Here is a 25,191-nt window from a genome sequence, read left to right as displayed (position 1 = left end):
CATGCGTATCCTGCGCAGCACATGCGGTCAGGGTATTCACAATATCTCGGGTTGTCTCATACCAGGGGCCCCAAACAGGGAATATTCTAACCGCGCATTCCCTGAGACCGACCACCCTCCCCTCCATGTGTCCTGGCCCAGCGATTCTGGGTTCAGCGCACCACAAGATTATGTCTGGCTGTGTGGCGACAAGCTATATCAAGTTCTGGCTCCCCTCTGGGTGGGGACATGCGCCCTAGTAGATTTAAACCCAGCAGTCACTGTCCTCACATCTTTAATGTACACGACACATCATTACACAGAGTTCCAACACCCCGACCACCACAAGGTGAAAAGAGATCTGACGACACCAGGGGAAAAATTCGTTGGAGGTCTGTTTCCATGGTGGGGCACCGTAAACAATGCCCATAAGGTAGACGCCTTACACGTTCGTCTGGAGAACCTCACGTATGAGACAACGCAAGGTTTTCAGGCATTGACCCCATTCATGATAGCCTCTAGGAATATGCTTATGCAGCACCAATTTGCGCTCGATCTTTTGTTCGCCTCAAAGGGTGGCCTGTGCCATGTGATCGGTGACTCCTGTTGCACTTACATTCCCGACGCCACAAGGAACATCACTGACACCGTGCTACATCTTAACAACCTATTGGCCGACATGAAAGCGGATGACGTATCCAACGTAGGGGGATGGGACTGGTGGTCCTGGCTCACAGCGGGTGGGTGGGAAGCATGGGTGGCTAGGATAATTACACCCTTGATGATCATTTTTGGCCTGATAATCATGTGTACCTGTTTGATTATTCCAGTACTGAAGAAATGCGTGTCCAGCATGATATCCTCAGCTTTTGTTCAGTATGCTGCAATTCCGCTAAACGAGAATCCACGCCACAGCTATGATAATCTCATACCTTGCACTCCTTCCTATGACACTCCCGACTATGAGAATGAATCAGAAGAGTCCGAGTACGAGGCTACAATATAATCCATGCGAAGTAAAATGTGCCCTCCTATTATGCCTTAAAATATATATATCGGAGTCTGTCCTCCACAAAAACAGCCAGTTTTCTATGATATGTTTATGATGTGTTTACTTAAACCAGGAATGGGGTGTATTCATTGATGTGTTATATCAGTCTATCCTATCATTTTCATTGAGTGATCAAAGTATGATCAAAAGGGGGGAATGTAATGGCAAACTTTGTTTACAGGAAGGTTAAGGTTTCTTATGGTGCAGACTTTCTATAAAGACCATACATGGACATATCCACTGCAGTTCTTAAAATGATGTGTTCTGCTTGTAACCTTTACTAGTACTATCAGCATTTTCTATAATAATATATATCTGCTTAGGACCTCTGTCAGCATTCTGCAAGTGTGTCTGCAATGATATATTGACACTCATGACCTTAAAAATGTCATAGTCAGGTCTGGGTGATGTGTTTTAGTTCATGTCCTCTGTCTCCCTGGAAAGTGACATTTAAGGTCGCCTCAGGTCTTAAACTTAACGAGGGGGCTGGGTACCAGGAGCAGGGCAATGGGCAAGTTCCTGTTTAGTTTCCCTGTCTTATAATCAAGTTCCCCATTTCTTAGCTTCCATCTGTTGCTGACAAGTTTCCTAACTTCCCTCTTGCTGAACAGGCCCTTGGTTCGATCTATTAGTGATTGACAGTTTCAGTTCCTTTGGAAAGCTTATCTCTCCTGCCAGGGCCCCTCCTAATGAGTGACGGGATGTTGTTGAACTGACCAAAATCCTATATAACCTGTATGTATTTTCTACTCTGCGCGCACTCTCTCAGGATACTCTGTGTTCTGTGAGACCTGTGTCTTTGAAGCTTCAAATAAATAACCGGAAAGACAACTCTGTCTGTTTCACCATTTATTGTTTGATATTTCTGACTTGTGTATCTCCACCGTATTGATCAGGTCTCAGATTTCCATAACAATTGGCGTTGTCGGCAGGATTTCTGTCTTGTCGATTGGGGACACCTGCGGTCGCTGGTGGTCGCACCGGGATTCTCGGATTCTCCTCTACCTCGACAGAAAACGTACGGGACGAGAGGACCAGCGCCGGGGTGAAACCGATTGACTTCACGAAATCCAAACGAACTCAGACGGCTTTTCAAATACTCGGTGAGATGTACAGTGTCTAAATTGTTTAAAATTAAAACGTAAATTAAAAACCCCATGACATTTATAAGAAGGATTGCTCAAAGTAAGGATATCAGGGATTATCCGTCGTAGCCTGGGTTTACGATCAGTTTTTGTGATTCACTGAAGAAGAAAATCACAATCACCGACGGGTGAAAAAGTAGTGTTTTTATAACACGGGGTGTTTAGAGTAAACACTTAAGTAGCTTTGCCATGGGATCAAAGCAGAGTGGGGGGCTGATTCACCCTCCCGAGGGTCCGATTATAGATGTCATGAGGGCAAAACATGGTGAGAACAGCCTAGTTAAATTAAGTATCTGGACGGAAATGTTCGGATTTCCAAAAGGGGGTTCCTTTAGCAAGATAAAGATCAAAGATCTAAGGGATAAATTACAAATACATGAGGAGGGAATGAAGAGTAAGAACACAATTAAAGTGAAGGATCTAGCGGAGCTGGACATTCATAGGAAGTGTTTAAAATATTGGGAGAAGGAGGCAGAGTGCCGTGAAAGGAGGCAATTGGCCGCGGCCATACGAAACATACAGGCTGGGGATAAGGGAGATAGGAAAGAGGAAAAGGGTTTCCTGTTCCCCCCCGTGTTTCCTCCTCCATATAACCCACACACCGCTTCTATGTATCCGTTTCTCACAGGCGTGGGGGACCCTCTCCTCGACCATGGATTCCCGTTCCCCCCTCCCCCCTCACCCGTTCTACAGCCGGATGCGAGGGGTGCTGCTGGCCAGGACATCAGCCTACCAGCCCCAAACCTCCCCAACGCAGCAGATACAGATGGGGACCGACAGAGAGAGAGCAGAAGACAAGAGAAACAAAGAGAAAAGGATGAGGAGGAAGAGGCAAGACTGAGACGGGTCGAAGAGAAGCGAATAAAGGAAGACCAGGAGGAAGAGGCAAGACTGAGACGGGTCGAGGAGAAGCGGATAAAGAAGAAAGACGGAGCGGAGAAAGCTGCACTCTATCAAGAACAACATCCACGTAGAGGGGAACTCAACGAAGACGACCTAAACCTCGAAGATATTCAAACTCAGTGTCCCATGATCCAGGTGGCTGGACCCCGTGGTCCTTTATTCGTCTACCGACCATGGACCATATCTGAGATGAAAGAGATATCCAAAGATCACCTCCCAAATGTTGAGTTGGGAGGTGCGAAATTCTCCACCGCACTCGAGATGTTCTGCAGACAATTCTCCCCCACCATGCCAGAGATAAAGAAACTGTTGACTTTGAAAATGGGTCCGACACACGTCAGCCATTTCACCCAGCTACTGGGGGGCCAGCAGCGCATGGCTGAGACAGAGTGGGAGCATAACGACAACGCTGCCTACCGCGATGCGTTAACCACCCTCCAGGCAGCAATAACAGAAAAGTTTCCCGCCAAGGTCGACATGTCAAGAATCTACGCATGCAAACAGAATGCTGATGAGACAGTAAATGACTATTTCCACCGCCTAGAACAGGTGTTCGTTGAGAACAGCGGCCTGATAAAACAAGAAGGGGGACTGGCACCCGCTTTGGGGGTCTGGGAGACCCACCTCAGCAACGCTTTTCTCAACGGCCTATCCCCGGCTATTTCTGCATCGGTGCGGAGCTCCTGCATTGGCGTTATGGACGGCGCCCGGCTGGAAGAAATTCGCCGACATGCCGTGCATGCTGAAAAACACCTGTCAGAAGAGAGGGCCAGTGAGGAAAAGAAACGCCGTGACCGCAAAGAAAAAGCCCAACTAACCATGGTCCAGGCTGTCACAACCGCCTGGTCCAATCAAACCAATCCGGGCCAGAGCGATGGCCAGGACAGAGGAAAACAAGGAGGACGAGACGGTTACCGGGGTCGAGGAGGAAAAGGAAAAGGGAGAGGACGAGGCCGCCGACCAAACCGATACGGCGATGACCAATGTTTCAACTGCGGAGAAAAGACTCATTGGAGAGAGGACTGCCCACACGAAAAGAGGGAGAATAACTTTCAAACGAAACAAATGGACCGTAACAAAGACAATTCTTCAAACTGACATGAGGTGATGGAGGGAGCGGGGGAAGAAGGAGTTCGGGTGGAGGAGACGGAACCACTGCCGACAGCATCAGACCAGGGAAGTCATACACACACACACATCATACAAGCAATTGAAACATTGGAAAATTTAGAGAGAATGTCTGTAGAGGGAAATGGCACATATTTGAAATATGACACTGAAAAGGCATTTAAGAAATTTCCCACACTGACGTTGGCTATAATGGGTATCGATGTCACATTTCTGGTTGATTCTGGGGCTACCCATTCTGTAGTGAAGAAAGCAGATTTGCCAGATTGCAAATTTAGTGGTAGATTTATCCACTCAATAGGAGCGGCTGGGGTAACTGTAAAGGAGAGGTTTTCTGTACCGCTGCAGTGTAAAGATAACGGGGATGACAGTCACCCATTTCCCACCTCAGTCAAACACAGTTTTCTTGTATCATCTGTCTGCCCCATAAATTTACTGGGGAGAGATTTGATTCTCCGGCTCGGGCTAGACCTCATTTCTACAGATGAGGGTCTCAAGGTCCGACGACCATCCCCCACGCTGTTTCAGAATCCCACATTTGATGATAAAGAACTGTTGAGTGTGTACCAATGGCTGTTGACATGTCCTGATTCTCAGGAATTGTTGCGGTTGACTCGTCAACGTGTCTTTCCACCTGCTGTGTTCATGGAAGCGCCTCAGTTGCATTGTACGGCTAATGTGATTAATGATCCATGTAAATACTATGATGAGGCTTTCCTGTTGGAATGTGTGAATGATGAGATCATGCTGAAAACCATGTATTGGAATTCAGTGTGTAGTGCTATTTCTGTCACACTCACACCAGCACAACACAAACTGTATCAAATCCCAGGGGCGGTCCCGCACATTTCACTAGCTAGGGGGCCCACGGAGAAATGGAGGGATTTGGGTCCAATCGTTAAAGATTGGGAATCTAGCACTGATTGGACAAACACAGACGACCCGTTGATTCAGTTTTCCCCATCACAGAACGTGGTTAAGTATAGCATTGACTGCCCAGTTCATGCGCTGCGTTCTATGACTCTCACAGGCAGTGATGACTATGTTAACCCCGTTGCTGGCCCATTTGACCCGGAGCTCTCATGTTTCAGTCATATTTCTGAGCTCCCTGACGCGCTAAAAACAGTGCCGCAGACACTGTGGGCAGCACACAAATATGATGTGGGATTGATTCGCTCAGCGGAACCGGTAGTGATCACTCCTAAAACTACGTTCCGTCCAAATCAGCCCCAGTACCCACTTAAGCGTGAAGCTGTTGATGGCATTCGGCCAGTGTTTACCTCTCTGCTTAAACAAGGGGTCATTATTCCGTGTAACGATTCCCCGGTGCGCACTCCAGTGTTTCCTGTCAAAAAGATCAGAGACAAACCTCCTGACGAATGGAGATTTGTCCAGGATTTACGAGCTGTGAATGCTGCAGTGCATGCTCGCGCACCGTTGGTGCCAAATCCTTATCTGATTCTTTCCCAAGTGCCAGCCACTGCAGCATTCTTCACTGTCATCGACCTCTCAAATGCATTCTTCAGTGTTCCTGTACACAAAGATAGTCAATTCTGGTTTGCGTTTGAATATGATGGTAAACCATATACATTTACGCGTTTGTGCCAAGGCTATTGTGAATCACCTACTGTGTACAACCAGGCATTGTGTACAAGTTTGGCCTCTCTCCAAGTTTCTAAAGGCACAGCTCTCATCCAGTATGTTGACGATCTTATGATTTGCGCCCCCACAGAAGAGCAGTGTGAGGCAGATACTATTGCATTGTTAATGCATCTCGCAGCAGAAGGCCACAAGGCAAGTTTGTCAAAACTCCAATATGTAAAAAGAACAGTTACATTTTTGGGTCATGTCATTTCAGGAGAGGGGAAGACGCTTTCAGATAAGCGTATTGCATCATTGGCAGCTCTGCCAAAACCTGTCACTAAGCGACAGATGATGTCATTTTTGGGAATGTGCTCATACTGCAGGTCTTTTATTCCAAACTATTCGCCTATTGAGTTGCCACTGCGTACAATTACGCATGTCAGTGGGTTGAAACCTACAGATCACCTCACATGGACAACTGAGGCCGATGAAGCCTTCATTAAAATGAAGCTGGCTCTTCAATCCCCACCAACGCTAGGCCTACCTGATCACACTAAACCTTTCACTCAGGCAGTGGATGAACGACATGGGTGTATGACCTCAGTTCTCCTTCAAGATCATGGGGGAAAACAAAGGCCTGTGGCCTATTTCTCCTCCAAACTGGATTCAGTAGCTGCTGGTCTGCCAAAATGCCTCCGTGCAGTGGCTGCAGCTGAGAAAGCGCTGAACTCCTCACGTGACATTGTGGGATATGCACCTTTGACCCTGCTAGTGCCACATGCTGTTTCTCTCATCCTCTGTGAACAAAGAACATCACACCTCTCTGCTGCACGATACCTTAGGTATCACACATGTCTGTTAGACATGCCTAATGTGTATGTCAAGCGATGTAACACTCTCAACCCAGCATCTCTTATGCCTTTACCTGAGGATGGTGACGAACACGACTGTGTCGCCGAACTTTTGGTTGTGTGCACACCTAGACCGGACTTAAAAGACATTCCTCTGACCAACTCTGACCTAATTCTGTATGTTGATGGGTCTGCCTCTCGCGACCAGGGGGGCACTAATCGGGTGGGATTTTCTGTTGTTTCAGATTCAGCGGTGCTCCGTTCCGGCCCGCTCCCATGTCATCTGTCGGCACAGGCAGCAGAGCTCATCGCACTAACTGAAGCCTGCACGTTTGCAGAAGGCAAAACCGTGACTATTTACACTGACTCACGATATGCTTTCGGGGTAGTACACGATTTTGGGGCTATTTGGAAGTGCAGACAATTTCTGAAAAGTGATGGTAAACCAGTGCTTAACCACGTACTGATTGCAGGCTTATTAGATGCCATTCTACTCCCATCTGAAATTGCAGTCTGCAAATGTGCCGCACACTCAAGCAGCACAGACCCAGTTTCCTTAGGAAATGCGTCTGCTGACTCAGCTGCAAAGGCAGCTGCTCTGATTCCTCTCACACCTCACTCACACTCATTTGTTAAAATCCCTGTCACCTCCTACACTGACAAGATGTCATCACTGACGTCCATGCAGCAGTTAGCTGATAAAACTGAGAAAGCTCAGTGGAAGGCGGCTGGAGCTGTATTTGACCCAACCGCCAGCATCTGGTTTGGTCCAAATTCCAATCCATGTCTTCCAAGACATTTCTTCCCTCATTTTGCTAAATTGACACATGGGTTAGACCATGTGTCAAAAGGGGGGATGTTAGAAGCTATCAATCAAGAGTGGTTCACAAGGGGGTTCACAGTGACAGCTCAGAAGCACTGTGGAGCATGCCTGATTTGCATTACGCAAAATTCTGGTAGACCAGTAAAGGTTACAGGACCCGGAGCACATCCACCTCCCACTAGGCCATTTGAGCACCTAATGCTGGACTTCATTGAGCTTAGCCCATCGGAGGGTAAGAAGCACTGTTTGGTGGTGGTTGACATGTGGTCCAAATGGGTTGAAGCTTTTCCAGTAAAAGCACAGACAGCAAATGCTGTGGCAAAAGCACTACTTAGGGAAATCATCCCTAGATGGGGACTACCAGACAAAATTTCTAGCGACAACGGTTCACACTTTGCTAATGAGGCCATTGCACAGATAGGGGAATACCTAGGCATGGATATCAGGAAGCATTGTGCTTATCATCCACAGAGTGGGGGTGCGGTGGAAAGAGAGAACGGCACAATCAAAAACAAACTTGCAAAATGCTGTGCAGACACAGGTCTGTCATGGACACAAGCTCTGCCCATTGTGCTGATGTACATGCGGATGCGGAAACGAACGCGGAGCCAACTCAGCCCTTTTGAAATCCTTTTTGGGGCTCCTCCACAGATAGGACTCAAGGCTCCAGGATGTCCTCTTCCCTCCACAACGTTGTGTGAGGATGCTATGTTGTCATATTGTGTTAACCTGTCATCCACTTTAGCAGATATCCGACGTCAGGTAGCCGCAGCATTGCCTACCCCTGCCACTGGTCCACTTCATCATCTCGAACCCGGTGACTTCGTGCTGGTCAAAGATTTCCGGAGAAAGAGCTGGAAATCCAATCGTTGGCAAGGTCCCTACCAGGTGCTTCTCGTCACCCAGACAGCGGTCAAGGTCGCCGAGAGAGCTACGTGGGTCCACGCCAGCCACTGCAAGGTCGTAGTCACAGGCCAGGAGAGACGGTAGTAAGAGGGCAACAAGTGACGTGTCCTAGTCACCAACAAGGAGAAGCAGAGGGCAACAAGTGGCGTGTCCTAGTCACCAACAGCACCACACATGCACAACATACACCAAAAACCTAACACGACCCACACAGGGGGCCACCAGCGAGTGCCAGCTGAGCGGTTCCACATGCCTCTGGTTTCTCGTTTGATGTGCTTCCAGTGTGCGGGGTCTACTTGTCCGTGCCACAGGATTCGAGCAAACACACACACAAACCAGACGGAGCATCCCCGCCGCCGCATGATGAGAAGACGACTACGTAACCGTGAGCAAAGTGGAGAGGGGGGATGTCACTGGAGAGCCTGGACAATTATGGAATGGGTTCTGGGCATTCTGGCAATGATAGTAATGATAGGATTAATCCTGTATTTCATGCATCCATGGCCATTACGCGGCAGTTCGACCAGGGTCAATGTGTACAAGAGGTACATGGGGAAAGCGGGGCGAATCACCTGGGCGGAAGGGCTAGTCAAACCAGGGGGTGGGAACATCACTCTAAGGGATGGGGAAGATAGCACAGTGCAGCTGAACCCGTGCGACTATATGTATTGCACCGATCCTAAGAAGCTGGGGTGGGCGGATGCCTATGTATGCTACGTCGAGGATGATAGTCACACCGCTACTCACTGCTCCGGGGGCTGGGCGTTTGTTCTATGGACTACCGAGCATAACGATTGGGGGTATACACTATGGGACGACAAAACAAACATCAAAGGGAGATTGTCTATCTCCAAGGTAAATTCCTCGAGCCCCGTTATCCTGTTGCAACTCCAGGAGGCCCGAAAATCAGATGGAGGTTATTATGTTGTCTGTATGTATGTATCCGGCGCGGACCCATGTGGGGCATTTTTCATAGACATCGTAACCAAGATTCAAACCCCCGAACCAGAGAGGAAGGGTAAGCAGCCTTTGACGCAACTACTGACATCCATAGGTACATCCACGTTTCTAAAACGTAACCCGTATGTAGGCAATAACGACCATAACAACATTGATCAGATCCAGTCTAATAATGGTATCACCGGTAACGTCTGGTGGCACACTCTGAGATCATTCCTGCAGGCGGCAGGACAAAGTGGGTCATGTTATGCATGCACCCTGTTTCCTCATGACTCATCAATGTCCGTGCCAGTTCGTCCACGCTCTCTGACCCGGGTGGAACAACTCTGCGCGTTTATGGCTCTAACAAGGCCCGTCAAGGGGGAGGATCGTGTAACCGAGTGGCGGTATGCTAGGATACTTCCCCCACCATGCAGTAATCGGTCCAACTCCTCACTGCGTTCATCCGCATTTGACAGCACATACGATAAGTACCAACCTGTCAGCCACGTGCACCCTAACCATCTGAGCGGAATGAAACACGACCTCTGTATCCGGAGGGAGTATCAGAAAACGTCCCTTGTACCACCTTACTTCTTCCTAGGCACCACTACCGGTTGCATGCGTATCCTGCGCAGCACATGCGGTCAGGGTATTCACAATATCTCGGGTTGTCTCATACCAGGGGCCCCAAACAGGGAATATTCTAACCGCGCATTCCCTGAGACCGACCACCCTCCCCTCCATGTGTCCTGGCCCAGCGATTCTGGGTTCAGCGCACCACAAGATTATGTCTGGCTGTGTGGCGACAAGCTATATCAAGTTCTGGCTCCCCTCTGGGTGGGGACATGCGCCCTAGTAGATTTAAACCCAGCAGTCACTGTCCTCACATCTTTAATGTACACGACACATCATTACACAGAGTTCCAACACCCCGACCACCACAAGGTGAAAAGAGATCTGACGACACCAGGGGAAAAATTCGTTGGAGGTCTGTTTCCATGGTGGGGCACCGTAAACAATGCCCATAAGGTAGACGCCTTACACGTTCGTCTGGAGAACCTCACGTATGAGACAACGCAAGGTTTTCAGGCATTGACCCCATTCATGATAGCCTCTAGGAATATGCTTATGCAGCACCAATTTGCGCTCGATCTTTTGTTCGCCTCAAAGGGTGGCCTGTGCCATGTGATCGGTGACTCCTGTTGCACTTACATTCCCGACGCCACAAGGAACATCACTGACACCGTGCTACATCTTAACAACCTATTGGCCGACATGAAAGCGGATGACGTATCCAACGTAGGGGGATGGGACTGGTGGTCCTGGCTCACAGCGGGTGGGTGGGAAGCATGGGTGGCTAGGATAATTACACCCTTGATGATCATTTTTGGCCTGATAATCATGTGTACCTGTTTGATTATTCCAGTACTGAAGAAATGCGTGTCCAGCATGATATCCTCAGCTTTTGTTCAGTATGCTGCAATTCCGCTAAACGAGAATCCACGCCACAGCTATGATAATCTCATACCTTGCACTCCTTCCTATGACACTCCCGACTATGAGAATGAATCAGAAGAGTCCGAGTACGAGGCTACAATATAATCCATGCGAAGTAAAATGTGCCCTCCTATTATGCCTTAAAATATATATATCGGAGTCTGTCCTCCACAAAAACAGCCAGTTTTCTATGATATGTTTATGATGTGTTTACTTAAACCAGGAATGGGGTGTATTCATTGATGTGTTATATCAGTCTATCCTATCATTTTCATTGAGTGATCAAAGTATGATCAAAAGGGGGGAATGTAATGGCAAACTTTGTTTACAGGAAGGTTAAGGTTTCTTATGGTGCAGACTTTCTATAAAGACCATACATGGACATATCCACTGCAGTTCTTAAAATGATGTGTTCTGCTTGTAACCTTTACTAGTACTATCAGCATTTTCTATAATAATATATATCTGCTTAGGACCTCTGTCAGCATTCTGCAAGTGTGTCTGCAATGATATATTGACACTCATGACCTTAAAAATGTCATAGTCAGGTCTGGGTGATGTGTTTTAGTTCATGTCCTCTGTCTCCCTGGAAAGTGACATTTAAGGTCGCCTCAGGTCTTAAACTTAACGAGGGGGCTGGGTACCAGGAGCAGGGCAATGGGCAAGTTCCTGTTTAGTTTCCCTGTCTTATAATCAAGTTCCCCATTTCTTAGCTTCCATCTGTTGCTGACAAGTTTCCTAACTTCCCTCTTGCTGAACAGGCCCTTGGTTCGATCTATTAGTGATTGACAGTTTCAGTTCCTTTGGAAAGCTTATCTCTCCTGCCAGGGCCCCTCCTAATGAGTGACGGGATGTTGTTGAACTGACCAAAATCCTATATAACCTGTATGTATTTTCTACTCTGCGCGCACTCTCTCAGGATACTCTGTGTTCTGTGAGACCTGTGTCTTTGAAGCTTCAAATAAATAACCGGAAAGACAACTCTGTCTGTTTCACCATTTATTGTTTGATATTTCTGACTTGTGTATCTCCACCGTATTGATCAGGTCTCAGATTTCCATAACAGGAGAGAAAGATATTTGCGAGTTGCATATGAACTCAGGGTCAGCCCGTAGCACTGGTGTTATAGATGTTCGCCTAGGGCGCCAGATCTGGGGAGTCGCTGCGCTGGCAGCTCTGGGAGGGAAAACATTTTTTTTGACCGTTGGGGCTCATCCTAATTTTCGGCCTTGATGTAACAATATTCATAAGTAAATGTAACACCCTTTTCACCCCGGTTACATGTTTCATTTGCCCTGTACAATGGGCGCTGTAAGTGATGAAAATGGGGGATGTTGGCTTATCTGGCGCCCGCAGCTCACAGCCAAAATGCGAATGAGCGAGGGAGAGAGAGAAGGGTGCACCGCCCGGTGTTGTTATTATAATCTGGTGCTAGCTGCTCTAACGGATATAAGAAGAAGATGTTTCTACAATAATATGGAGGGAGAGTCCTCTCCAGTCAGACTGAGAGGCTGATACTACAGCTCAGTGAGGTAAAGGACTGAGTGTTTAGATAGTTCACTTTAGTCTAAGTTCAAACAGTTTGGTCACAATTTATGTCAACACATATTTCCAAGGCACTCCTTTATAATTATTGGGATACACAGGTTTGAAATCATTCCAATGCATACTATAGCACAGTAACCAAAAATATCCTTTAAAACTAGAGAGATAAATGCATAAAAATGCATAAATAAATGTTAAGGTAAAATAAGATATGAATGAACAACACAAATAAAATAAGTTACATTCATTTGTTATTGGCTATGGTAGGTTATTGGTTATGTTCACATACTTATTTGATTACATCCACTTGTCTAAGATGACAACAGAGACTTTCGACCCAAAACCAGCTGTTGATTTGTGGATGCAAGCAGCTAATCGCAGACTCAACCAGAGGAAGTAGTAGGCCTACATCATCAGCTACCATGTCTGACAGAGAGGAAGACAGTGAGGAGAACAGTCAGGAGGGTAGTGATGACAGCTTGTAGGATTACTGGTCGTGCTAATGTTGTCTTGTGTTCACCTCTGCACGTGTGTTCAGTGCCGTGTGTCTGGCAAATAAAGTCAAGACTCCCTCAAAAGTTACAGTTTATTTCATTTTAAGGATGAGCACCAAGCAACATCTCCAGGTGCTCCTTTGAGAACCAGGGCAAAAAAGTTATGTGCACCCCTGGTTATACACACCTATATAGCACACCTATTGGATGGGAAATTGCCTTGGGGAGATAAGGTGTTTACTTATATAAAACAGTAGTATTAAACTTACCTTGTGTTTTCACTCTCACTTAAGTCCCTCTCCCTTTGCCATCAATCCAAAATCAGCTGAGCTGCAACATTATACAGATAGGTAATAATCAACATAATCACAAGGACACAATATGGCTCTGCTAAAAACACTCACTCTTACACGCACCAAAGTTATATTTATCTAATATTTAACTTCCTCCACCCCCGCATACAATCCCGTTTAGAAGCCCCTCTTCTCTAATTCAACAACGTTGGACCAAATAGACATTAAGAGAACGGAATTTACAATTAAAAGGCTGTTCCACGTGTGTTGCTAACTTGCTTCGGTATCCTTGCTTAATCTGTTATCTGTAAACGTTATCCACTGACATTCTTTAATACTGTTGTGGCAGAGTCATTCTTTGGCGGGGGCTCTAAATGTATATCCCCATAATGACCTAAACAATAAAGTCTATGGCTTTTACTTCTTTACCAGGCTAGTTACATGATGTTGTCTAAATTAAATTATGTCTCATTACATTACTATGTTTTAGCTTTAACTGTAATATGTTCTTTCTACATTTCAAACCTCAGTTACTTTTATACCTGTTGAAACATTACTCACAGGTCAACTTCTTCAGTATTCCATTCTGGAATTACATCTCTTACAGTAGCCCCTTGGCCACTGATTCTGCATCTGTGTTACCTGTTATAACTCAATCAATATTAGAAACATGTCAACATTCATCAAACAGTATCTTATCCCCAGATATGGAGCAGGTCAATTCTAAAACTGTCAATCAATGGTCAGATTGAACAATCGAGTTGGGGCAGCAGGTTCCTTTCAGTCCCTAAATGAAAATTGTACATTGTGAAGTTTACACTCCCCCTTTTTACAGTACACATGAACTCATGTGTAACCAAAATCCTGTATGGGAAGAAAACCTTCAGGTAATAATGGATTATAAGAAAATACCAAACATGTTTCCCAAATGTACATCCATCATTTCCACAGTAAACACTTCAGTGAAATGAAATGTTTCTCTCCATCATTCAGTCCTAAAAGAAACAGAATCTTCATGTTTTAGTTTGAGTTTCACATTCTGCAAACTGCCACCTCCTGTGGAAGTGAAATATCAAGTAGATTAGAAACGGGTCACCTGTACGGTTTTCCAATTTTTGTGGAATTGTAAAAAACCTCTCGTTGCCCACAGAGCCCCAGAATAATGTGTTAGTCCAAAAGCATGCTTGATTAGTCATTGTTTTAAATCATGCAGTTGCACTGATCACATGCAGACATACACTCACATTCACACTCACACTGTCAGGTTGTAAAGTCAAGTTTGGTCAGATACACCCCAGAGTCAGTCATTGACAGTGCCTTCTCAAATTACACTGTCGGTCAGGGTCAAAGGTCAGTTGGTATCAGTCTTTTTGGCCATGTATCATGCTCTGCAGAGACTTTGATATTTCAGCATAGGCCAGTATCCTTTGTCTACACAAATCTGTATATATGTAGCGCCATCATTTATTAATTCACGATTACAACTATAATTTTCCAGATATCTCTAACTTTTCATCGGAACAGCTGTTTCCCACATTCCCTGAAAAGTGTTAGCCAAAAAAAAAAGTCACTTCCTTATTGTACTACTGCAGTTTATCAACACCTAATCTATATTAAAATGTCTAATTGATCTATTTCAGAAACTTGTGCACATAATTATTATCTTGAGTCAAACCATTACTAGGACCTGTGTAGCTTTTCATCGGTCATTATACTCATTTATCTTCAATTCTGGTCTACCTAAAAAACAATGTTAAACTCTTTAGCAGTGTGTGGAACCCTGGGTGTCCGAACATGCGACAATTACTCCCTACCTCTTCAAGGATTTAAAAACAGAAGTCATTTCGTATGTCCATCCGAAATCCCTCCTATGGTAATAACTATGGCACAATGGTGAAATCAATACTTTATAGATTGGAATACTATATTTGGCTTGGCACCAGCTCTCCCTTTAGCCTTATCCATACAAATACAGATTTGTCCTATAGAGTGGTTCCTAGAATTATCCTTTTAATGGTGATCAATATTGTAACAAATGAGATCAGTACTTTCTTCACAGGTGAATAAAAATCTCTTGAAGAATAATTTGTTAACATGATGAAAAGATTGAAGCACACGGTTCTACTCTGTCATGTCTCCCCCTTTATCCCTCAGTGTGTTTTAGGATGATTCTCATTTGACTTTAATAGTTTCCTCTTTACTGCTATTTTTAATTTACCAATTGATTAATACAATTTTTTTCTTCACCTATTTATCAAGTCAATTCAAGTTCTTTAAATGTGCGCTTATAATAAGTGTGTTTATGTGTAAACTCACTCATTCCCGTTGATTCCCTTCCCCTCTCCTCTGGTTTATCTCAAGCCGCGACCCCGGCCACCTCACATTCTGCTCGACCATCTCCTCTGATGCTGACTCCTCCCCCTTTGTCCATCAGCTGTAACTCTTTGAGGCAGCCATCTGCCCAGCTACATCTGCAGCCCCCATCATGCCGCGGTTTTTGTACTGCTTTGCATTTAATCTCCTCCTTTACAGTCTCTCTGCTGCTTTATGGAGGGCGGATTCTGCTCTCATGTCCCACACTTTGCTCTTGTGCCAAATCTCGTGGCTCAGCTTGAAACTTCATGCCCTGCCTGAGGGACTGATGAGAGTAGATCTCTGCCTGTCAGCAAGCTGTTTGGTTCTGGATGCCACAGGTGGAGATAGTTCTGGCTGCAGTTCTTATTGTTGTTGTTGGTTCAGCTCTGGTTCTCTGTCTGGTCTATTGAGAAGGAGCAGTCTCCTGGTTGGGATAGGCCTTTGTTTGCTCAGCGGATCTGGGTCTTAGCTGTCTGACGGGCAGAGAGAGAGAGTCCAGGTCTCGGGACGCATTACCTATAGAAATTCTAGCACACTGAGGTTAAATAAATCCAACCCTTTCCACTCTGTCTCTTTCTAATCATACTATTTGTCTTAGTAGTTAACTGCCATCTAAACAACACCATTAATGTCTACTAATGATATTATAAAAACTCCCTCTAATAATCGTTTCGTCCATTGTGACATATTTACCCAAACTAAGTTTTTCAACACCCACATGTTTCCAGCATCGCATATTTCACACACTATGAAAGAACCTCCCTGTACTTAAAAATCCCACTGCTTGGTCAGAACAATAGTAAACCTGCAGAGCACACTAATCAGATCACAGTATTGTAATTTGACCCAAGTGTAGGTCTATGTCGTTCTTAAAAATGTTAGCAAACACCAAACTCCAACTATAAAATTTATAGATACATTTATTTAGCAAAATTAAATCTTATGTAATTCAAAATGTGACAAAAGAACAATGATTTGTCTTACACAAGATTGTGGTCTAACAGAATGACTCTTGACCTCATGGGGTCAAATAAATTGGATGCTGATAATCCTTAACATGTGGCCTGAAGAACAAAAGGACCTCTTAATCATTAACCCAATGGACTCTCAGAGATGAGATCTAGCCATGAGGTGGCTGACTTTAAAATGAACTGTGCCAAATAAACCACATGCGTGTGGGTACATTATAGTTCGGAAATATAACACAAAACAACACTACATTAAAACAATAACCACTCAAATGAGCCTTGGTGAAAAGCATTAAAAGCATGGAAAAACAAAACAACTTAATCTACTCTCATTGTTCGTGTACATCTTTACTCCAACTATTCCACCATCTAGTATGCCAACTGGCTGGCCAACTAGCTTAGCAGTATAGCACTGGCCTCATGTGAGTGGGGGAAGGGGAGGGGAACACTATCATTTGATCATAGTTCCTTGTCTCTCTCTCTGTCTCTCTCTCTCTCTCCCTGGGCCCTGCAGCTGTCCACAAGCTTCTCTCATCAATCACCTCCATGTGTTATCAAACCGTGTGAGATGGCTTTTAGCCTCGTGCAGCACCTCTGTAATGTTTAAACATTAACAGCTTCCCTCTGACTGACAAAGTTACACAACCTTAAAAACACAATTGTGGTGAATTGTTTGCGCTCTCAGTTTCCTATCTCACTGTTGTATGATCAATACAACTCCTAAATAACATTACAATATATATTTATTACAGTGAGTTTGTTATCTAATGTTTAACAAATTATCCTCTTTCTATGTCTAATCTAGGTGGAATAATCCACTATTATATTTAATTTGAATCGAACCTTAACCTACATGTACTTCATATACTCAGTAAACTCTTTTTACCTTCCCTCAACGTTACTGTATGTAATTAAATTCCTCTGAAATATAATTAAGTACAATTCTCAGTTAATGACAAATACCACGAAATTCACAATGCAATGCAATAGTAACCATCAGTTCTCAAAACTTCTCTAAAAAACCACAATGTGACGTAACTGTATCCCTCAAAAACTATGTTAAAAACAACAAATTATAGTTTCTTATTTATTTCAATATCTACCACCTCAAACCACACATTGATCTATTAATTTTCAATGTTATTCACTCCAACTTCAGATCACTCGTTGATCTTTCACTCCTTGTTTTAAATTCAACGCTCAGCAGCCCTTTTCCAGGCATTAGAGAAAGAACAAGCAGTCTGGCTCCGGGCTGCTGCTTCAGCAATTAGAGCAAAAATGGGGAGAAAGGGGGGCTTTTTTTTCTTCTTTTTTTTCTGGTATCCTTCCATTATGACTTCGCATTTCTTTATCTGACTAAGGCCATTCTATGTTCAATAATATATTCTATTCATTCATAAGCACATAAATATATCCTCCACGCTGTCTGTTCAGCTTTTAAGATGCGATATTTCTTTCAACAGAATGGGCGTTAAACCTAACAGAACAAGACAGTGAGAAATCCGTTAATTTCAATGACTTTTGAAGTTCGCGTTTCTGCGCTTGGATTTTTTACATATAATTTCACCTCCAACTCCTATGAGTCTTGGATTTATTATTCAGTTTAGTCATGGATAGAGACTCTTATACTCTACTTGACTTCCACCAGGAAGTATACCCTGCGGGGACTCGATACCTCCACTAGGCGTAGGGACTCTTATACCCTTCCAGCCGCCAGAGACTCAATACCTGACGCTGAAAATACTTCGCTGCTTCACTTGTAGCTAACGAGTAGCCGTATGATTCTGAAAAATCTACGAAGCTTTTAACCGTTGCTTTATTTATTTATAACTTACCTATGCTAAACTATGCATTGCATTCTTTATCGTAAATGACACTTGGAAATATCTTTGACAACTCTAACATTTAGCTTGAGCCAATTACAGACTTTCGATAGAAACAGGCGTCCGTTTTACCTTTCAGTTGTAGGATCCTTAGTTGTCAGAGATTATTCCAGGCATCTCCCTCCATCCGCTGGCTGCTAGTGTTTTCCTCTAAACAACCCTTTTCACCCACGTTGTTGTCACCACTTGCTAACCCCGTTAGCAGGTGTTTGTGTGCTTGTTAGCTTAGCCTGTTATGTAGCTTATTAGCCAGCTAAGGACGTAACCCTTTATACATAAATACAGTTTAGTTTATGATTCAGCCTTGGGTAAGACTTTTATACTATATGGCTATGACGCCCATAATGCTAAACGGGAGCAAATGTTAAAAGGGGTGGGCCGCCGGAGTCCACGCCGCCGAAGCTAACGGGGCTGCAGGGTGCTAGCTCGCTAGCTCGTCCCGGCGGCCGTAGCTAGCACCCTGGGGCTCTGTTAGCTTCGGCCAGCGGCGGAGTCCGGCGTTATAACTGGAGATCAATGAATGCATCGTAACGCGGACTTGGTTCGCCTGCAGCCCGCTGTAGTATTAGCTAAATAAATGATGTTGAGCAAGGCTTATTAAGCTGAACACCGCCACAATTATTCTGCTATGTATCGGTACTTATTTTTATTTTATTAACGTGTGAATGACAAGCATTAAGAATAATACCAAATAGCTAATTATCTTGCAGATTGTCTCGTTTGATTATGAATGTAACGTGTATATAGTGGAACTACACTGTTTTATCAAAACCAAAGTGCCACGCAGTGACTTGGTATGCATGTATTTCAGCAGGAAATGTGCAACCTAGATGACATTTACCAACACAGACTATATAGTAGTGCTGGAGGGAAACGATTATTTTGAAAACGATTAATCGGGCGATTATTTGATCGATTAGTCGACTAATCGAACGATTATTTTTCTGTTGTTCAATTCATAAAAAACGTAATGTAAAAAAAAACGTAATGTAAAAATTTTTTTTTTCACGATACTGTGTCTCAGGGGATCTTAATATTTAAGAACCTATTAATGTGTTATACCAGATTAACGGAAATAATCTCAGCTAACTGACGATACAAACCATGTTTACCAAAACAAAACACAAGTCTCATAAGAAGCATCTAAATGACCCCTGAGCGAAAAATGCTAACGGACATTGGCACAGATCTCAAGATAAAAGTACCCTTATTACTTATCGTAGCTGCACATACAATATATCCGATTAAAGCTGAGACTCCACAGATTATGTAGGTACATAGTATCATCACTGAGTGATCCGGACTCGCGACAGGGGAAGCAAATACAGTCATCACAACACGTACCTTCACAGAGCTTCTAGGGAGATCGTCTCACCGCCGTAGCTGTCAATCTGATCAAAAATACGTGTTCAATGGCATTCAAATGAGAAAAAACGCGGCTGAATCGGTTAATCCATAGGTTTTTAACGTCTATGTATAACAAAATTATTGAATTTATAATCCATAATTCCATTTTAAATCGGAGAGCAAATGCTAGCTGCTAATGGTTGCCACCACAGCTAGCTGCTGCTTCCGGTCAAGCAGCAGTCTCAGTGAGATATAAATATATAAATATCTTTGCGTTTTGGACTAACTTTAAAATATTCCCATGCTTTTGAAGACCTGGGGCGAGATGTTTTCGATTGAGGGCTTCGTGCGCAATCCTGTGAGGAGGAGTTGGTAGCCGTTTCAGTCTCCATTGTGTTAGAAGTGCGATTGCGAACTGCTTGTTGCTTTGGGTGACCCACGTGTGTGTGGCGTCATACAGTCTATGGTGGCGACGCGTCGACGCGGAAATATGTCGTCGACGATATTTTGAAGTCGACAATGTCGACGCGTCGCTACAGCACTACTATATAGAAATATTTGTAAAAGTTGTTCATGCGTTACTAAGTGAATATGGCATTAACCCTCCTGTTGTCTTCGGGTCAAATCTGACCGATTTACTACTTTCATCAATCATGTTTTACATTCGATTGATACTGAGAGCATGTTAGCTTAGCTTCTTAGCCTGAGCTAGGACTCGAACGTCACGCTCGTTGGCAGCAGGTCCCGCCCTGTCCCGCCTCAGCTCCGCCTCTTTGCCCTTATTTGGAGAAGGCGGGAGAAGGCGGGAGTTAGACTCTGACGACACCGTCGAGCCGTTAGTGGCCGACTCCGCCTACTAAGGGCTTCACGGCAACTCTGCAGAATCCTATGGGTGACCCCCTCAAAAGTTACGGTTTATTTCATTTTAAGGATGAGCACCAAGCAACATCTCCAGGTGCTCCTTTGAGAACCAGGGCAAAAAAGTGATGTGCACCCCTGTTTATAAACCATATCTGCTAAGTTAAATGATTTATCTAAAGGTCGTGTCTAATTGAGTTGAACCGAATGGCTTGCTTGCTACTAAAGTTAGCGAACCTGTTGAAGCTAACATTAAGTGCGGTCAATCTGAAATAGCCTATGAGGTTCCACTTTAATAAGTTAACCTTAAGACAGTGGAAATCCTAACAATTGTTACGATTGCACGTTAACGGTTCAGTAATGTTATGCCTTCATGAGAGTAATAAGGGCTTAATTCGCCATGTCGTTGTGTTTGACATGCTTCTTGTTATTGAATATAAAAAAAGAGAGATGCACTTCACTTAAAATCCCTCTTCATTTTATGTTGTTACTATTATAATATTGTCGTTTTTTCCCGTTAATTTATAAGGTCTATATGTACCTTTTTAATAAGGGGTTTTGAGCGGAGTTTTATTTGTTTGACGTTATCCCGTTGATGACGTCATCAGCTTGCTCGGCGTGATTTCTCCTCAGTCCGCATATTTCTGCCGAGAGGTGAGGTACAAGTGTTTTAAAAAGTTGAAAAACCTTGTTAATCCATTAAGGTTAGTTCAGTTCATGGTGCAGCTATCGACGTGCCATTGTTTAGAATAGGACTGTCTACACAGGGGCGTTTTGTCGAGTACAGGAGTTATTACGGTGTGACTAAAGACCGAAGGGCGCGCCGGAGGGCGCGCCGGAGGGCGCGCCGGAGGGCGCCGGAGGGCGCTGGATGGGGCTGGATGGGGCCGGAGGGCGCGCTGGATGGGGCCGGAGGGCGCGCTGGATGGGGCCGGAGGGCGCGCTGGATGGGGCCGGAGGGCGCGCTGGATGGGGCCGGAGGGCGCGCTGGATGGGGCCGGAGGGCGCGCTGGATGGGGCCGGAGGGCGCGCTGGATGCCGGAGGGCGCGCTGGATGCCGGAGGGCGCGCTGGATGCCGGAGGGCGCGCTGGATGGACGTAATCGGCACTTGGGGTCCATGAGCCCTCCCCTCACTGCACAGGTAATCACCCTGCATCGTGACCCACATCAAAACAGTCCCACCCAGCGCCCTCCGGCCCCATCCAGCGCGCCCTCCGGCCCCATCCAGCGCGCCCTCCGGCCCCATCCAGCGCGCCCTTCGGTCTTTAGTCACACCCGAGTTATTATAGTTGCTTGTTTTTGGCTAATGTTAGCTTGATTGAGTGAAGCTCTTGTACGTGATCCCGTCTCTCAAGTAAGGCTGCGCCTGAAAGAGAGTTTTGTGCTTGTGCTCCTATTACTTTGTCCAGGTGTGATTGTATGTTGTGCTCAGTCAATGTTTTTCCTAATAAGTTAGCCCTGAACTGTGTGTAGCACTGACCGGCTGCACATAAAAGCTACTAAACCAGGCGTTATTGATGTCGCTTATCAAATGCGTTTATGCTCCGCATGTGTCAGTAATGTCTGTTTTGGACGGACCTGCTCTCACGGTAGCTATTGATTTTACTACACACTGGTAGACCAAGAGTTACAGTTTTTTTATACAAGATGTACTCTATTTACTCTCTTAATGTATATATTTAGTATTTGTTTGGTTTGAAAAATGACTCTTTTCTTCTCCCTCTCTCTGTGTGTGTGCATGCACCTGCATTATTTTCAGACAATGAAGTGGATGGAGAAACAGTAGAGTGTGGCTTGACAGATACCATGGTATCATACCTTTTTCCTGGGTCATTAAAAAAACAAGTCAAGTTCAACACATTTGTACAGTAGCTGAAGGATGTTGGAACACTAACTTTAGTACCAGTGCCCGAAGAACACATTGAGCAGTCTTTGACTATTGATAGGTACGTTTTACATTGCAATCATGTCTTAATAGATATTATGAGGTATTATGGAATAGTATAACATTGAATATATTGTTGCCTTGGTTGCTAATTATAATTATGTGTTACTTTGGGGTTGATCTGTCTACTACTGGTAATACAAGTTCCTCATCCCCTCCCTTCCCCACCCCATGTCAGAAATGAGGCAAGGGGGAGACTGCCTGCTGGATTAATTATTCCTCCTTTCCCCAGAGATCTTCAGACCAACCTTGATAACAAAGCTGGTCAGAAGTCATCCAGAGATCAACATAGGATCATTCGTGTTCTCCATGAAGCAATAATTGAATACACAATGTAAGTCAGTATTGTCCACTTTTACTCTTTGCTTCACCAATATACTTCTGGCAGATAAGATGCAAAGCCAAATGTAATTCCACATGTTGAATCGGCCATGCATCGGGTCTGGCAGTCGGACCAAACAATCACTCTGATTGGCTGTTCAGCTAGCGAATCAGTGCATGAGAAGCGAAACGGAAGTGAGGGACGTAAACAAACGATTTACGAAGGCACACACAGACTGATATTCATTTTCATCTCATCATGGCGATCTGGAATGACGCAAACGAAGACCTGCTCATCACATTGATCCAGGAGAGGCCAGCTCTGTACGACATCACAGAGAAAAGGTACTCGAACCGAGTAGTGAAAACCGGACTCTGGCGAGAGATTGAAACGCAACTTGGTTTCTCGGGTAAGATTATCTTTTTCATCAATTGAGCTCTTTAGCAGATATTGTTGGCTTTTTATTGTTTGCCAGCGTACAGTGACGTGAAATGTAATTTGTTATTTCAACCTTGTGTTTTGTTGCTAGCTGTGCAGTTTGGCACTGCATATAGATATTAATTGGACATGCTAACTAGCCACAATGCTTACATTGTTTATTTGTGTGCTTCAGAGAAAGAGCTGAGGAAGAAGTGGGATTCTCTGCGAACCCAGTACACCCGGTACAGGAGACTTGCCCCTTCGGGTAGTTGTGGAGCACCAAAGACGGGCAGACAGCAGTGGATCATAACCAGGCTGCAGTTTGCACACGCTATTTGTTGTTGTTTATATCACGCAGTCTGTTCTTCTTCTCTGTCTTCCGGTTGTTGCCTATTTTTAATGACGAATACACACTACCGCCGCCTGCTGGTAAGGAGAGTTATTGCCACTCACGCACTGAAGTCTTTGCGGTGTGTTCCCGTGCGACACATGGCCAAGACGCAGGAGAACACCACGACGCAACAGCCGACGTCGCCGTCGGCGAGTCCTCTGGTGACTGCTTGGTGTGTCAGGGCCTTTAAACAGCAATTTGTTGGTAGAGTATAAATAGCTTTATTCCTTAATTTAATCTTTCTTACACCAACACAGAATATGTGCAAGTGGTTCAAGCAATTATTATGAAGTACCCCTTCCTTAAGGATCTGGAGGGAAACGGCTATGTAAGTTAAAAAGATAGTTGATGTGATATTATGCAGCTAGTTATTTTCCAAGGTAATGATTTTGAAAACATTGAATGATATAAAATACAATAATGCATACAAATGTATTATGTTTATGCTTTCCTTGGATACGTTCATTTAATTGTTTTTTAATAGTGCAGGTTATCTTTGTTTCATTGTCTGTTAGCATACCTGGCATCAGTCCCTCAAACGCAAATTCAAAGCAGAGCGTGCACCTTTAATCCACGAAGATGAGGTGAAAAGGAGTAAGGAGAAGTTTGGCCACAAGAGAGCCAGAGAGTCTACGAAAGCTGCAAGAAGCTGTTACAGATCTGTGTCAGGAGTGAGTGAATTGATGTAGCTGCATACCTTTATTGGAGAAGTTATTGTGCACGATAATATTTTACTGGAAGTGTCTGTGAACAGTAATTTTTTGTGGTTGCAAAATTCTAGTCGGATGAGATAAAAAAAAATGTTGTATTGTGAAGTTGAACTTCAAACTTGTAATGTTTCCTTTTCACTTTTTATTTCCAACAGGTGCCTGCTGTAATCGGTGAGGATGCATCCTCTATTGAGAGGCATGTGCTCGTTCTGCAAATGCAGTATGAGAAGATGAACCCAGACACCTCTGTTGTAAAAGACCGAATGCAGCTAACTTTTTCATGGCGCCGAAAGGAGATCGCGGATGGAATGACAGTTGAGGATGTACTGAAAAAATATCCTTTCCTTGGAACACCCTCAGGGGTAAGTGATATGAATTAAAGTACATTCAGTCAATTTCCAGTTGTTCAAAGCACACATTTGGTGTCAATGTAAGTACTCCATAGCACTCGGAACAGTAACAGTCAATTTCATTGAAAAGAAGAAAAGAGAGTTCTTTTAATACTGGTCTGGTCCTTCAATATTTAGATGATTTGGTAAAATTACTAATGAATTTCCCCTTTCTATCAACTCTTTTCAGTTGTGCGATGAGGTTGACAGGATCCAGCCATCTGCGGTGAACTTGTGCCGGCGTTGGAAAGAAGGCTTCACCGGCATAGTGCCGAAGGTGGTCAAGCTAGCACACGGAAAATCCCCATTAGCCATCATTTACTCTGAAGCTAGGGAGGAAATGTTGGCAGAGGATCTACCAGGTATTCTACCGTTTTATTTTTGTTTATGGTCAGTGCTTTTTTAAAGCGCTTTTGTAGAAAATAAATCATTATTTTATGAGTTATTTTTCTCTCGTACTA

At 44.4% G+C, this 25,191-nt stretch overlaps 1 protein-coding gene across 1 annotated transcript; it reads left to right on the top strand.

Moving 5' to 3' along the window:
- The first annotated feature begins 658 nt into the window (after positions 1-658).
- LOC117560601 lies at positions 659-11,790 on the top strand. Its single transcript, XM_034237534.1, has 3 exons — positions 659-719; positions 1,963-2,133; positions 2,804-11,790. The coding sequence occupies exons 1-3, from the start codon at positions 659-661 to the stop codon at positions 4,174-4,176; spliced, it is 1,605 nt and encodes a 534-aa protein (XP_034093425.1). The 3' UTR covers positions 4,177-11,790.
- Positions 11,791-25,191: the final 13,401 nt, after the last annotated feature.

The sequence above is a fragment of the Gymnodraco acuticeps genome, unplaced genomic scaffold (genome assembly GCF_902827175.1).
Source record: "Gymnodraco acuticeps unplaced genomic scaffold, fGymAcu1.1, whole genome shotgun sequence".
Taxonomy (NCBI): domain Eukaryota; kingdom Metazoa; phylum Chordata; class Actinopteri; order Perciformes; family Bathydraconidae; genus Gymnodraco; species Gymnodraco acuticeps.
Note: the sequence above shows the minus strand (reverse complement) of the source record. Positions and strands in the feature narration are given on the sequence as shown.